Here is a 15,230-nt window from a genome sequence, read left to right as displayed (position 1 = left end):
CTCCCTTGCGATTTTCAGCGATGTCTGACCCCTTCCTTGCTATTTTCGACTACGTTTACCCCTCCCTTGCGTTTTTTGGTGACGTCAGACCCCTTCCCTCTGTTTTCCGGTGACGTCTGACCTCTGTGTCTGTTTGCCAGCGACGTGTTTCTATTTTCCGGCGACGTCTGACTCTGTTTTCATTGTTTCCTTTTTTTTCCGGCGAGTGCTGATTCTGAGTGCTGGTTTGGTGCAGTAAATCTCTCTTCTCTGATGTTGGTTTTGGCTCTGTGTTTGTGTGAAAATGGAATGCTTTGTGTTGGGTTGGAGTTGAAAATGTGATACCAGAGCTATTCTGATCCTGGTGGTTTGAGTTGTTGTGCTTGCTTGGGTTGTTTGGTGTTGGGATTGTTGGAATCGGTGGATTGTTCGTTTGCTTGGGTTGTTTGGTGTTGGGATTGTTGTGAATCTATGGAGTTACGAGTTCTTTGCTGGCAGTATGGCTGCGGACGGTAGAAGATGGCGACTGAAATTGTCACTCCTCCACCAAAATTACTGATCGAAATTATTGGGAAAAAAGATTATATTCAATGGAAGCAGATAATCCGACGTATGTGTGCAACATTGATGTGGGAGACCATTTAATCGAGGATCCACTTGAGGAACAGAAGATGATAGTAAAATTCGAAAAAGATGGCTCAGGAAGATATAAGCTCTTCAATCAGATTAAGAACACTCTTGTTCGTCCGTGGATGATGTATTGGTCACTGTGATACAATCAAGGAGTTATGGGAGTATCTGGAGTTCTTGTATGCTGGTAAACAACTTGTCTCATGCCCACCAATTGTTATTAAAGATATATCGAGCAAATATGCGAGAAGACATTGCTCGAATATTATACGAGTAAAACAAGCCTTTGAAGAAAAAAGGCTATGTTTCCTGTTCCTACTGACGTGAAAATGATGCACATAAAAAGAACAAGTGGTTGTGCAATGTTTTCTGGCTGGGTTGAGATCGAATATGAGATAGCTCGTACACACCTTCTTACCGATGAGACACTTCCCTCTCTTACGGATGTCTTTGCTAGCCTTCTTAGAGTTATAAGGGGGAAGATCGAGGAGTGTCTAAGGACAAAGAAACCCTCAAGGATCCTAATGTTGATCATACGGCCCTAGCTAGCATGAAGTTTGGTGATAGCAAGGTAACAAAGGACAAGTCGTGATCCGGAACAATCGTGGTAATGGCCCTCGTACTTGCTTTCACTGTGGTGCTAAGTGTCACGTAAGAAAATTGTTGGAAGCTTCATGGCAGCCCCTGAATATGCAAGACACTCAGAAGTTTGCTCATGTTGTAACTCAAGATGGTCTCTTACCCACCCATCACATGTTACTATCTCCGCAGTAGAATATGCTCGTCTCACTCAGAATTCTTGCTCCCAGTCATCCATCCCATCGACCACCACTACTTTAACCCAGTTATGTAATCCTACACCTGCTTGTCCACTTCTAGTATTAACTGGGTCATTGATTCTGGTGCTACCCACCAATATGACAGGCGATACAGGTATTCTCTCCTCATTTACACATTCTCCCAATTTGTCTTCGGTTACCTTAGCTAACGGGTCTACTGCACCTACATTGGATGTGGTACGGCCTATCTCAACAAATCTATGTCTCTTCCTCTGTCTTGTGCCTTCCCCATTTTCCCTTTAATCTTTTATCAGTTAGTCAAATTACTAATGCATTCAATTGTGGTGTTTACTTTTTTCCTACTCATTGTATATTTCAAGATCTTGGGATTATTGGTAGGGGCCGTGTATCGGTGGCCTGTATATGCTCGATGATGTCTCCACTCCTGTCTCTCAACCTGTTGCGTGTACCAGTGATTCATCTCTACCCATACTACATGGTCGCCTTGGTCATCCTCCCCCTTCCCATTTTGAAAAGGTTGTGTCCTAATGTAGGGTCAGTGTCACACCTTGAGTGTGAGGCGTGTCAGTTTGGAAAACACCATAGATGATCTATGCCCTAGGATAAACAAAGAGCCACAGCCCCTTTTGATGTTATACACTCTGATGTTTGGGGTCCTTGCCCTATGTTGTCAAAGTCTGGATATCGATATTTTTTTTTTGGTGGACGATTTTTCACGTGTAACTGGCTGTACTTATGAAAAATCGTTCTGAATATTCTCCATATTTTGTACGTTTTATGCAGAAATACAAAATCAATTTACTTCATCTATTAAAATTCTCAGAAGTGATAATGCCAAAGAATACTTTTCTGCTCCTTTCTCTCCTTTTTGTCTACTAGAGGTATTATTCATCAGTCATCAGTGTTTATACACCTCAGCAAAATGGAGTTGCTGAGAGCAAAAATCGTCATTTATTAGAAGTCGCTCGTACTCTCTTTTTTCACATGAAAGTCTCTACAGAATTTTGGGCAGATGCTATCTCTACAGCATGTCACTTGATCAATCGCATGCCTTCTTCTGTTTTGGTGGTCAAATCCCGTTCTCCATCCTTTTCCATCACAGCCTTTATCTCTCTTCCTCCTAAAGTGTTTGGTGCACGTGTTTGTTCAAGATGTTGACCTCATGCATCCAAATTTGAACCTAGGTCCCTCAAGTGCATATTCGTGGGTTATTCCCGATATCAGAAAGGTTATTGTTGTTTTTCTCCTGTCCTAGGTAAGTACCTTATCTCAGCTAATGTTTCCTTTTTTGAAACCACTCCATATGTTGAGTCTTCCAACTCATCTACTTCTCTTGAAGCACCCCTTGATGATCTTCTTGCTTACCACATTACCCATCATAGTCATCTACCATCTCGTCCTCCTATCACCCAGGTATACTCTTGCAGGGTTCACCAGCACAAGACACCTGCAGCACATCTGATCCACTGCCCTATCGACTACCTAGTCCTTTGATCCGGTTCCTCCATCCTCTGACCATGATCATGATCTTCCCATTGCTCTTCGTAAGGTAAGCGCTCTTGTACCTATCATATCTCTTCATTATTTCTTATCACTCTCTATCTTCATCTTCCAAGTCTTTTATTGCCTCTTTAGACTCTGTGTATGTTCCCAATTCTGTGTCTGAAGCAATTGCTCATGATGTGTCGACGGACTATGGAGAAGAGATGTTGGCTCTAGAACATAATGATACATGGATTCTAATGGGGTTGCCTAAAATAAAAAGGCTATTGGGTGCAAATGGGTTTTCATGTGAAGGCTAATCCTTATGGGACGGTGGCTCGGTTGAAAGCTCGTTTGGTTGCTAAAGGTTAGTGCTCGACGTATGGTATTGATTATCCAGACATTCTCCCCAGTGGCTAAAATGACCTCTGTCCGACTATTCATTTCTCTTGCAGCTTCATATTGTTGGCCTCTTCACAACTTGATGTAAAAAATGTTTTTTACATGGTGATCTTCTTGAAGAGGTTTACATGGAGCAACCTCTGGTTTGTTGCTCAGGGGAGTCAGGAAAGGTATGCAGACTGAGAAAATCTTTATATGGCTTAAAGCAATCTCCACGGGTGTGGTTTGGGAGGTTTAGCGAAGTGGTGACTCAGTCTGGTTTACATAGGAGCGCTTATGATCACTCCGTCTTTTATAAGCAATCTAGTTCTGGCTCATTCTTTTGGTTTTATGTTGATGACATTGTAATCACTGGCAGTGATGATGTTGGCATTCAGAGTTTGAAAACTGTTTGGCTTCCAAATTTCACACAAAAGACTTGGGTACTTTAAGGTATTTCTCGGAGTTGAGGTTTCTCGAAGTAAGAAAGGGATCTTTCTCTCTCAACACAAGTATGTGTTAGATGTGTTGACTGAAATGGGTCTAAGTGGGCTAAGCCTTGGACGCTCCTATGGTTCCTAATGTGAGATTGAATGCGAGGATGGAGAATGTTTGGTGATCCAGAGAGGTACAAATGGTAGTTGGAAAGTTAAACTACCTTACAGTAACCCGTCTAGATATTGCTTTTTCAGTGATGTGTGGTGAGTCGTTTATGTCTTCTCCTAGGACATCTCATTTGGATGCGGTCCTCCATATTTTGAAATATCTAAAGGAGCCCCTGAACTGAGATTCTTTACATGCCCATGGTCATAATAAGGTAGAAGGCCTTTTAGATGCTGATTGGGCAGGATCCTCTGTGGATAGACGGTCTGTGACTGGGTTTTGTGTTTTTTGTTGGGGAAATCTTTTTCTTGGAAAAGTAAGAAGCACCCGGTTGTAGCTAGGTCAAGCACAGATTCTAAGTATCGGGCTATGGCACAAGTTACATGTGAGCTCAGATGGACAAGACATCTTCTTAGAGAAATTGGGTTTGGTGACCCAGGAGTATGGACTTGTGGTGTGACAACCAAGTACCATCCATATAGCAAACAATCCAGTCTTTCACGAGAGGACTAAGCATATAGAAGTGAATTGTCACTTTGTACGAGAGAAACTTGAACAAAAGTTAATTGCTACTAATCATGTTAGAACAGGGGAACAACTAGCTGACATCTTCACGAAGTCTCTAGTTGGTAAAAGGGTAACCTATATTTGTAACAAGTTGGGCATGATAGATATATATGCTCCAGCTTGAGGGGGAGTGTTGGAAACTATGTGTATATATTTAGTGTAAAGGGTATATTTGTAATTATTGAGTGTGTGTATATATTTGAGTTAGGGTGTACTGTTGACATTAAGTGAAATAGAGAAGATAACAATAGAAAAGTATTTTTCGTTCGTTGGATAACTCGATTCGACTTAAAGTTCAACTAGATGGCAAGGCAGTTCAGATTGAAGGAAAGGGAACCATTATAATAAAAACCAAGTCAGGTAACAAACAATTGATCCATGATGTTTATTTCATTATTGGTTTAGCGCATAACTTGCTTGGTGTGGGTCAGTTGATATGAAAAGGGTATTTGGTTTTGTTTTATGATGATATATGTAAAATGAAAACTTTTGAGAAGACTATTGTTAAGATCCACATGACTGGAAGTAAAATGTTCCCTCTTGAATTATCACGTTTGGAATTGGAAGATTATGATTTGGTTGCTAATGTTAATGATAGTCATTGTCTTTGGCATTTGAGATATGGACATTTGCATTTGAGCAAACGACATGTTCCCAGCCAAGGTTTAGCCAAATCCCAAGTTCATACCCCTGGTTCCATTTATTCTATATTCTCACTCTTATTAACACTATAAGTAAATTTTAAATATTGACTTGTGCAATTACTATCCTGCCTTTATTTTTATTTTATCCCACCCAACCACCATCACCATCACCTTCACCATCTAGCCACCACCACCACCACCACCACCAAACCCACTTGACCATCGTTCAAACCCAATTTGGCTTGATTCCGGCGCCAATTGACCAACCCAAAACCACCATCAAGATCCTCTCATCTCCCTCTCCAAACCCTTCTCATCTCTGACCATTTGCTATCGTCATTCATTGACCACCACGATCTTTTTGGTCATGCACTTTAAGCAAAATTCTGGTTGTTCTCGACGCCAGAAATCAACCCTATTACCACCAATAGCTTCACCGGCATCCCACCTCAAAAACCCCCCAACAGCCCCAATCCTGGTTGCCAGCTGTTTGATGTCTATCACTCCCTTAGGGTTTTGCGATTTTGGTGAAAATTAGGTTTAATTGGAGGTTGATTCAGGGTTTTAAAACGAGTTTGTGGGTATGTGATTGATTTGGAGGTTGATTGTGTTTGTTTTCGAAGTGTTTTTGCGTCGTTTTTTTGGGCTGGATTGATTTCAGGTGGGTTTGGAATGGGATGGTTTTGTCACGAACTATAGTAGGTTGCAGCCAACGATTGGGAGACAACAGTAGTCAATGCCAGTAAGGGTTTTGTTCAAGAGGAAGTAGAGAGTCTAATGGTGGCAAGTAGTGGGATTTTGGAGCTGAATAATGGTCGAAATTAGGCCTGATATATTGCGACTTGGAGCTAGAAATGGAGAGGTTTTGGAGAGGGAAAATAGCTGAAATTGGAGCCAGAAGTAGAGGGGTTTTGAAGAGGGAGAACAACCAGAATTGGAGCCAAAAGTGGAGGGGTTTTGGAAAGGGAGATGAGAGGATCGTAATAGTGGTGTGGGTTGGTCAATCAGCGTCGAAATCAGGCCAAATTAGGCCTAAACGGTGGTCAAGTGGGTTTGGTGGGTGGTGGTGGTGGTGGTGGCTAGATGGTGAGGATGATGGTGGTTAGGTGGGGTGAAATAAAAATGAAGGGTAGGACCCTAATTGCACAAGTCAAATTTTAAAATTAACTTACAGTGTTAGTTTAAGGGTAGGAATATGGAAAAAATGGAACCAAGGGTATGAACTTGAGATTTGGCCAAACCTTGGGTAGGAACATGTTGTTTGTTCTTTGCATTTTAATGGGCTGAAATTGTTGAGTCAGAAAAGTATGGTGTCAGGGTTGCCATGTATTGCTATTTTTAATAGTGTTTATGAAGGTTGTGCTTATGGAAAGCAACACAAGTTGACGTTTTTGGTTGCGAAGGCTTGGAGAGCCAAGATGTCTTTACAGCTAGTTCATGATGACATTTATGGGCCAATTAGAACGTTACCTTTGAATAAGAGTAAATATTTTCTTTTGTTTACTGATGATTTCTCTCATATGGGTTGAGTGTTTTTTCTTGGTCAGAAATCAGAGGCATTTGGAAAGAAAGTTTAAGGAGTTCAAAGCTTTTGTAGAAAAGCAAAGTGGCTGCGCAATCAAAACTCTCAAAATAGACAGACAAGTAGAATTTTTATTTAATGAGTTCAATCTATTTTGCAAAGAAATGGGTATTTGTAAGCAACTGACAGTAAGGAAAACTCCAAAACGGCATTACCGAGAGGAAAAATCGAACGGTAGTAGAAATGGCATGAATTTTGTTGATTGAGAAGAAGTTACCCCTTTCGAGTTGAAGCAGTAGCTACATTAGTTCATCTTCTCAACATTTCTCCAACCAATTAGGCAGTGAAGAATAAGACACCTTATGAGGCGTGGTGGAAGATTAAGCCCAATTTAAGTGGTTTGAAACTTTTTGGTTGTGTTGCATATGCTTTAATTGACTCAACTGATCGTGCTAAGATGGATAAGAAGAGTGAAAAATGCATCTTTGTGGGGTACAGTGATGAAACAAAAGGCTATCGTTTGTATAATCCTAACACAAAGAAGTTAATCATTCGTAGAGATGTTGTGTTTGATGAAAGTAGCAGGTGGCAGTGGAACAATGAAGAAAATCGACACTTACCCTTTATACAAGTGTTGCCAGAATTAGTACAACCAGGGGAGCAAGCAGTGTCTCCTTCATTGTCTCCAATGTAGAACCCAACAACCTCGAATTAGTCCTCATCTACTCCTTTAGAGTCTAAAAGTAATGGTGGTCAATCATCCCCTGATAATGAAACTCCTCCAAGGAAGTTTCGATCCTTGAGAAAAATTTATACATCCGCTTATTCTCTTATTGTTGTATAGCCCACAACTTATGATGAAGCTGTTGGAAATGAAGAATGGGAGAAATCCATGAAAGAGGAAATGGCATCCATTGAAAGAAACAACACATGGGAGCTCATGCACTTGCCACAGGGGAAGAATATATTATTGGCGTGAAGTGAGTCTACAAGGTGAAGTATCATGCTGATAGGAGTGTGCAGAAATACAAGGCAAGGCTGGTCGTCAAAAGGGTACATACAACAGAGTGGGGTTGATTATTTTGAAATGTTTTCTCCTGTGGCTAGATTTGAAACTGTGAGAATTATTAGAGCATTAGTAGCTCAAATGAGATGGAATATTTACCAGTTTGATGTCAATTTTGCATTTTTAAACAATGCTTTGAATGAAGATGTGTATGTAAATCAACCACAAGGTTTTATTATTACTGGCAAGCAAGAAAAAGTTTATAAGTTGAAGAAGGCTTTTTATGATCTCAAGCAAGCATCGAGAGCATGGTACGACAGACTTGATTCCTATCTCCGGCAAAATGGTTTTCTTTGAAGCGACAACGAGCCTAACTTGTATGTGAAGGTGAACGGTTATTATGTGCTTATTGTTGGCATTTATGAGGACAACATTATATACACGGGTTCTACTAATATTCTTATTAAAGAATACAAAGAAAACATGATGTATGAGTTTGATATGACGAATTTGGGGTTGCTGCATTATTTTCTTGGTCTTCAAATTCAACAAGCAAAGCATGACATTTTTGTTTCACAAGAAAAGTATGTTGTAGACTTGCTTAAAAAAATTAATATGTTGAATTGCAAAGTTGCTGTTACACCTATGAATACTTGTCAGAAGCTAATCATGAATGATGAGACAACAAAAGCTAATGAAAAGTGGTTTAGAACCATTATTAGTGGGTTGATGTATTTGACTCAAACTCATTCAGAAATCATGTTTCCTATCAGTTTAGTCTCCAAATTCATGCACAATCCTTCGAAGCATCATCTTGAAGAATGAAGAAGACAAACGGATCCTCCATTATTACATCTATGCAACTGCATACTATGACATTTGGTATAAACCAAATTCTGATTGTAAATTAGTTGGTTTTACTGACAATGATTGGGCTGGTTTTGTAAATGACAGAAAAAGCACAAATGGCTATATTTTCAGTCTTGGTTCAGGTGTTTTTTCATGGAGTTTGAAGAAGCAAGCTACCACAACACTATCGTCATCAAAAATGAAGTATATCGCTGCAACTGCAGCTGTTAGTCAAGCTATTTGGATGAGGAGAGTTCTTGTTGATATACAAAAAGATCAACAACATCCCACGAAGATTTATTGTGACAACAAGGCAACTATTTCAATAACAAAAAATCTAGTTTTCCAAAGGAGAACCAAACACATTGAACTTCGTCACCATTTCATTAGAGATGTTGTTGCAAAAGGAGAAATTGTGATGAAGTATTGCACAACCACTAAACAAGCTACTGATGGTTTTACCGAAGCTCTCCCTTACTCCAGGTTCATGAAATTCAGGAATCTACTTGGCTTATATGGTTTCACATCGAGGGGGAGTGATGAAATGTGATGCTTAATTAATCCCCTTTTCTTTATGTTAGTGGAGTCATGGAGTTAATTCTTATTTTTATGTTAGTGGAGTTAGGGAGTCAATTCCTATTTTTATGTTAGTAGAGTCATGGTGTAGTGAATTATGGAGGAATAAAGATAGTCCAACAAACACTCTCTCACAAACGCGACGCGACGTGACAACTCATAATTAGTTTGGTCAAACGGAATCCATTGTTAGGCAAACGGGACCCATACAAACTAATCAATTACAAGCTGACACATCGTTTTTGTAAAAGAAAGTTAGTAAAAAGTATTTGTCAGTATAATATTACTCTTATGGAGTCATGGAATATTTAGTGGATTTACTTTCATTTCTTTAGGTTTAAGAAATTGAGTACCATGCGTTATATTTCCTATTTAAAGAGCAAGTTTGGGTCTTTGTAATATGTCAAGAATTTTAGTTCAATTTAATTGAAGTACTATGTATAGAATTTCTTCTTTTTCATTTTTTTTATCCTGTTTTATTCTCCATTTTCTTACTTAGCAAATTTAACTTGTTTGAACGTGAGTTGCAACATAGAAGGCCAATTTCCAACAAAAAGTTGCTCAATTGTCGTAGATTACATGAATAGTACTCTTTCAAATGGCTATCATAGGTGATAGTCATACAGATTAATTTCTTGCTAATCAACTTAAATCTTTTATTCGTCAATGCATAATTATCAAATACAACTATATATATATTATATATATATATATGCCTGATTGATTATATTTTGGTGGCCTTCACATCTAGGCATAAGTTACAATTATAAAGGATAATATAACCTATGCTGCCATCTTATTTATTTTAATTAATTTCTAGTGATTAATAAAAACTTTAGAAATTGATTATATTTTGTGGCCTTCAATGTCTAGGCAGATCTGTCCAAGCACCAACAATAGTAATCGGATCTAGAGATCGCCAGCCGTTCTTCTGGGCTCATCCTCTCAAGCTCATCTGCCTCCATGGCGCTGTTGCAAAAATGTTTCGGTTTTGTGGGTCAGAAGCAAGTGGATACTCTCTCTCCTGTGTACTTGAGATTTCATTCTCATGTACATCTCATTGTTGCAACGCAATCCTCGTATGGATCTTGAACACCAGTTTGAATATCATACCTATAAAAATATATAGAATTTGCATTATTATTGTACATGTTAAACCATACATATTAATTGAAAAATAAAATCAGTTTCAAGGTTACTTACCCTAGATATGCTTGGTTAAGTATTTCAGTGAATTGCTGAGCTTGCTTGTTTCATCAATGGAGGATATTGGCTGATTCCCTGATCGTTAAAAGCATCCACCCGAGTCAGCTCATGAAAAATTTATAAAGAAAAGATTTACGTCGATAGGTTTAGTGCAGAAGTGGATTGTGAGTTTGTTAAGTTTGATTATTTAAATGAAAGAAACTTTAATTTACCTGATCATTATTGGCGGATATTCAACTGCAAACGATCAAGGTCATGGTCCAAACCATGACCACAAGAATTCTGGCATTCCCACCCAGCTCGAATCCTCCAATTCGGTTCGCCATTGCAAAGGAAATCTTGAATCTTCTCTGCACTTGCCGAAGTGGGAGTGGTCCCTCAGGTGTTCTGGGCGAATGCCGTTGTTTCATACCTTAAAAAAACATATTTCATGAATGACGTTAATAATTCAGTACATGGAAATTTAAGTTTGCAGCTTGAACCATCAGAAAATTATAAATTACATATCTATATATACCTATAGTTTGTGACTTGAACGGCGGTTAACATAAGCATGGAAGATGATATTTTCACGTTCATCAATGATGCAAACCCTTCCACAATAATCTAGAGAGCAACAGTGCCCCCACCAACATTTTGCAAGCTAGTGCAACTATTTGTGGATTTCTTGAATAAGTGTATCCACAGTTGCATTATCGCGAAGGCCTAAATTCGCTAAGCGAGCAGTAAGTCCCTAAAACAAGAAATTGATGGTAAGAAATAGTGTCAGAAACATAACTATAGTCGAAGGCTAATACAGTATTTACATTAGAGAGCCGGCATCTTTCTTGGTGAATCCTATGGCATTGGGCTGTCGAGGATGGTTAAGCAGAATCTACATCCTCGGACGTTGAATATATTTTTGCACTCCAGTTTAGGCAATGGCCCTGTAATAGAATTACTGTATTATAATCGGCCCCTATGAGTATCCAAAGGTTAGAAGTTGATTCTATGGAGAATATTTAAAGTTTACCTAAGATGTTCCCGCAGAGATCAAAAGATCTGAATGTTCTTACAAACTGTACATATGGGTTCGTGAACCGAGTGAAATGAAGTTCTCATGTGCTCCACAAGGTGTTCCATTCTGTTGAATTGTTTGAAGCATGCAGCACACTTGTTCCTGCTTAATCATGTAACCATATCAATCAATACAGAATAAATAAAACATGCTAATGCCTACATAAATAAAGGGGGAAAATGATTTAAACTCTTGACAAAAAAAAGATGATTGCATCAACATAATTTTCAATCTAGCATGATGTGCATCATCCACAAACTAAGAAGCACTTGAATTTTTTTAATAACATTAGTTCTCAAATCTCAAGACACGTGTGTGTATGAGAGAGAGAGAGGTACCTTAGGGTTTCTGAAGACTCCATTCTGCTGACCATGCTGAAATTACTTAAGTTTTAGTAGTACAGTATCTCTCAAGATGCAGGTAATAGCTAGAAGAGATCACTGGTGAGGAAGGTTAGTGTGATTGAGATTTATATAGGTCAGAGGAGGGGAATTATTATTGCTTCCAGCTTGAAGCAGGATTGATTCCTTGAGACCATTTACCTGAGTTTGTATGAACCTGGCTCCATCATCCTAACAAACCACATTCGTAGTGATCCAGATGCTTGGGGGCCCACTGTTCAACCAGATATGCACCGCTGCTGATGCTATTCTGCGTTGTATAATTACGAGTATGTACATGTTTAATTGGGTTAGATTCCTTCTATCTATCAGAGTCTTAATTTCAGATATCTCTGTTGATGGAGACCATTCTGTTTATGATTTGTTAAGATTGAGCACTAATGAAACAAGCTAGCTAGCAAGTCAACTTGCAACTTTGTCATTTTTACTGTCCAGTTTGCGGACTGTGGTTGATATATATGCATGAGATTCCACCCAAAGTGTACCCGATTATCTGGAATAGACTGGGAGATGCACCGATACAAATTGGTTAGTACCACTCTATCTTTGTTATTTCTTAAACTTGGTTAATTCTTGAGATTAAATTACCATCTTTAAGCAACGTTTTTCGCAGCATTTATATGGTTTTTATTTATGCATTGGCATTGGAAACATTACTGAAACAACACAGTGCAAAGGCAAGGATGCTTTGAGATGAAGCACATCTCTACATTACCAGTAAGCAGCTGAATAATATATACTAGTCAAATTAGCGGCCGAAATTGTGTTACCTTATTGTATTAATTTTTATTAAAAGTCCTAGATCCAACAGTTGAAAAAGAGTGGCTAATCTTCATTCATATTTACAGATGCTTTTTAGTACTGTAAAAGGGACAAAACATCGGCTAGATCATGAACCAGTTGCAAGATGAACCTCTCTCGCTTTATCTCATATTCTAGTCAAAAGATTTAACTTTTGTTACTTTTTCCCATGCATCTACCCAAAATTGAGACTATCCCTCTTAAAAGTTCTTATTAGGGAAATAACTTAACTTTACGAGTGATAGAAAAATAATTACCAAGATGGGTGATTTAATCGTGGACTAAACAGTCGGGTATGCAAGCATTGTGCATGTGGGGATCGAGTCGGCTGCGAGATAATTAAATTTGTAAAACTTTCATTCATGGTTCATCAAATTTAATCTGGATCCTTTACTTTCGGCAAAGGAATATAAAGTTGCAGATAAGGTTTTTCAACCTTGGTAAAGAATGAATGGTTCTCTACAGGAGATTGAATACGTGGATGCAGTTATATAGAAAACAGAGGGGACAGAAAGCTTTGACTTTTGAAGCATGGAGGATCCAGGGACACCGCTTTTGACTCCAAAAGGTAGCTAGTAGATTCGTTTTCTCACTTTGAAGATACCCAGAAAAAATAAAAATAAAAGACATCTTATTCCTCAATTCTTCTTGGTCCACTACCAGATATATCCATGGTCACCATCCCACAAGACGTCTCTGTTCACAAGTCAACCAGAGGCCGAGGTTAAGGCATTTTTATATGACAAGATTGCTCTCTCAAAGAGACTCACCCATCCTCCGTAAAGAGAAGATGTCGTTATCTCAGTCTTTCAACTCCGCTCTCTTCACCTTACCATTCTGGTTCGGAATGACAAAGAATATCAATAGCTTGAGTATTTATCATCCATCAATGTTAATATTAATCCATTAAAATTTTTGTACGACGGATTATAAGTTTTTCTCATTGACCAAACAGATAATTTGGTACATGCGTATTATATGTTTATTCGTATATGACATACGTGATACAGGATTCTGTAGCATATCTTATGTAAACTTTTCTGATATGGTCACTAATAATTGCACGTTTTGGTTCTATGCTTTGGAGGAGAAGGCTGGCGTGACCTGGATAACGTTTATTCTGACCAGAAGTAAGATTTGTTGAATTATATATGAAAATGAATATGCAGAGGACCATCGATATCATTAATTCCATGACAACAGATGTATATGTTTGTGTTTGTAGTGAAAAAAACAAATAGAAAAAGAAAGATTGATGTTTGAACGATCTAAGATGGTCAAAGAGAGCCATTCTCTTTTTTTACAGGTTAGTGTGAGGCAGCTAGGGTTCCGTACCTTAAAAGGAGTCAAAACCCTCCTTATACCATTCAGATGAACCAAAAAGAAAAAAAAATATAAATATTTCACGATAGGATAAAAAACTGGTTCCGTTCCTTCTGTTAATTCCTCACTCTCTCCATGCTTTAAAACTCATCCTAGGGTGCTCCATAACTACCTCACTAATCCAATCAAATTTACATTTTTTATTACTAATTAATAAGTTATTTCTTAATTTCATTTTGTTGAACTAAAGTCTCCCACTTGGTTAAGCACGTTTTATTAAATATTTCATAAACTAGTATAGTTTATGAAACAGCATTAAGGGTTTGAGTCATGTATAGGCCCACATTGGACCCAATCTTTCGGGTCTTTTGGGCTTATCAATGGAAACCAACTTCTCAACATCACTGTGCTGGATTATTTCATTCATTTCATTTATTTTTTATTTAATTTTTTTTTTTTTTCAAAACCCGAATGGAGATGAAGAGAATTTTTTTTTTTATATTTTGAATTTTTTGTGAAAAAATAAAGAAAAATTTACGTATATTATACAAAAGATAAAGAAAAGAAAAGTAAGAGTAGATATATAACACTTGGAAAATGGTCAAATTTTTTTTTGACCAGAAAAATAGTCAAACAAGTCAACGTCCTTTTGTAACTCTTTACACAGTGTCATTGCCACTAAACGTCAACTGAAAAAGAGGGAACGCTTCAGAAAGATTGAAGGGCCTTTCTCTTATAAAGATGAAAGCTTTATCATTTTTTTTTTTTTTGACCCATACCACACTGCAACATCAAATCATCAATGGTAACAAAAATAAATTCTTTTGGGAGATAAATAATAATATTAATTTCATATATAATTATTTTTTTAACTCAACTTTTAATTGACACAATTTAAGATTTGGAACCAAAGGCTACTATTTGTATATCAATAAAATATGTTACATTTTTTCATACATTTTGAGATGACAATTCGCATTATCAGTTTTATTTAAGTAACGAGATCTACTGCAAACTGATCAATGTGAGCTTCATATAGATTATATAAAAAATTATAATATAATATTGCTCTTTATATTAAATTGTAAAGTTATGTTCTAGGTTTACGACAGATATGCAATGCTACAAGAAGTAAATCATTTTATTAGAATTTACAAAATATAAATTCTTAAATCATTTTATCTTTTGAATTTTGATCATAATCCGATCCCAATACAACTTTAATATATAGACATTGAATTAATATAATGATAGGACACAAAGAATAAATTTTCATAACTAATCACACTATTACTATAAGTAATGCTTTTAAGAAGTGACTTATCAACCAATTATAACATTTTTTTTCCTACTACTTTCCCTTTAATTTTTCATCTATGATGTATTGAATGAGGGTTTTATTT

At 37.5% G+C, this 15,230-nt stretch overlaps 1 protein-coding gene across 1 annotated transcript; it reads right to left on the bottom strand.

Moving 5' to 3' along the window:
* Nucleotides 1-9,908: 9,908 nt before the first annotated feature.
* LOC116123632 lies at nucleotides 9,909-11,663 on the bottom strand. The gene is given in 16 exon segments (XM_031409378.1): nucleotides 9,909-9,994; nucleotides 9,997-10,056; nucleotides 10,059-10,094; nucleotides 10,097-10,152; nucleotides 10,243-10,258; nucleotides 10,261-10,312; nucleotides 10,448-10,482; nucleotides 10,485-10,657; nucleotides 10,763-10,786; nucleotides 10,788-10,862; nucleotides 10,864-10,927; nucleotides 10,930-10,978; nucleotides 11,043-11,091; nucleotides 11,093-11,185; nucleotides 11,258-11,404; nucleotides 11,641-11,663. Coding segments are annotated over 16 exon segments (1,038 nt in total).
* Nucleotides 11,664-15,230: the final 3,567 nt, after the last annotated feature.

Source organism: Pistacia vera, unplaced genomic scaffold (assembly GCF_008641045.1).
Source record: "Pistacia vera cultivar Batoury unplaced genomic scaffold, PisVer_v2 Contig144, whole genome shotgun sequence".
Taxonomy (NCBI): Eukaryota; Viridiplantae; Streptophyta; class Magnoliopsida; order Sapindales; family Anacardiaceae; genus Pistacia; species Pistacia vera.
This window is presented reverse-complemented; position numbering and strand designations above follow the sequence as displayed.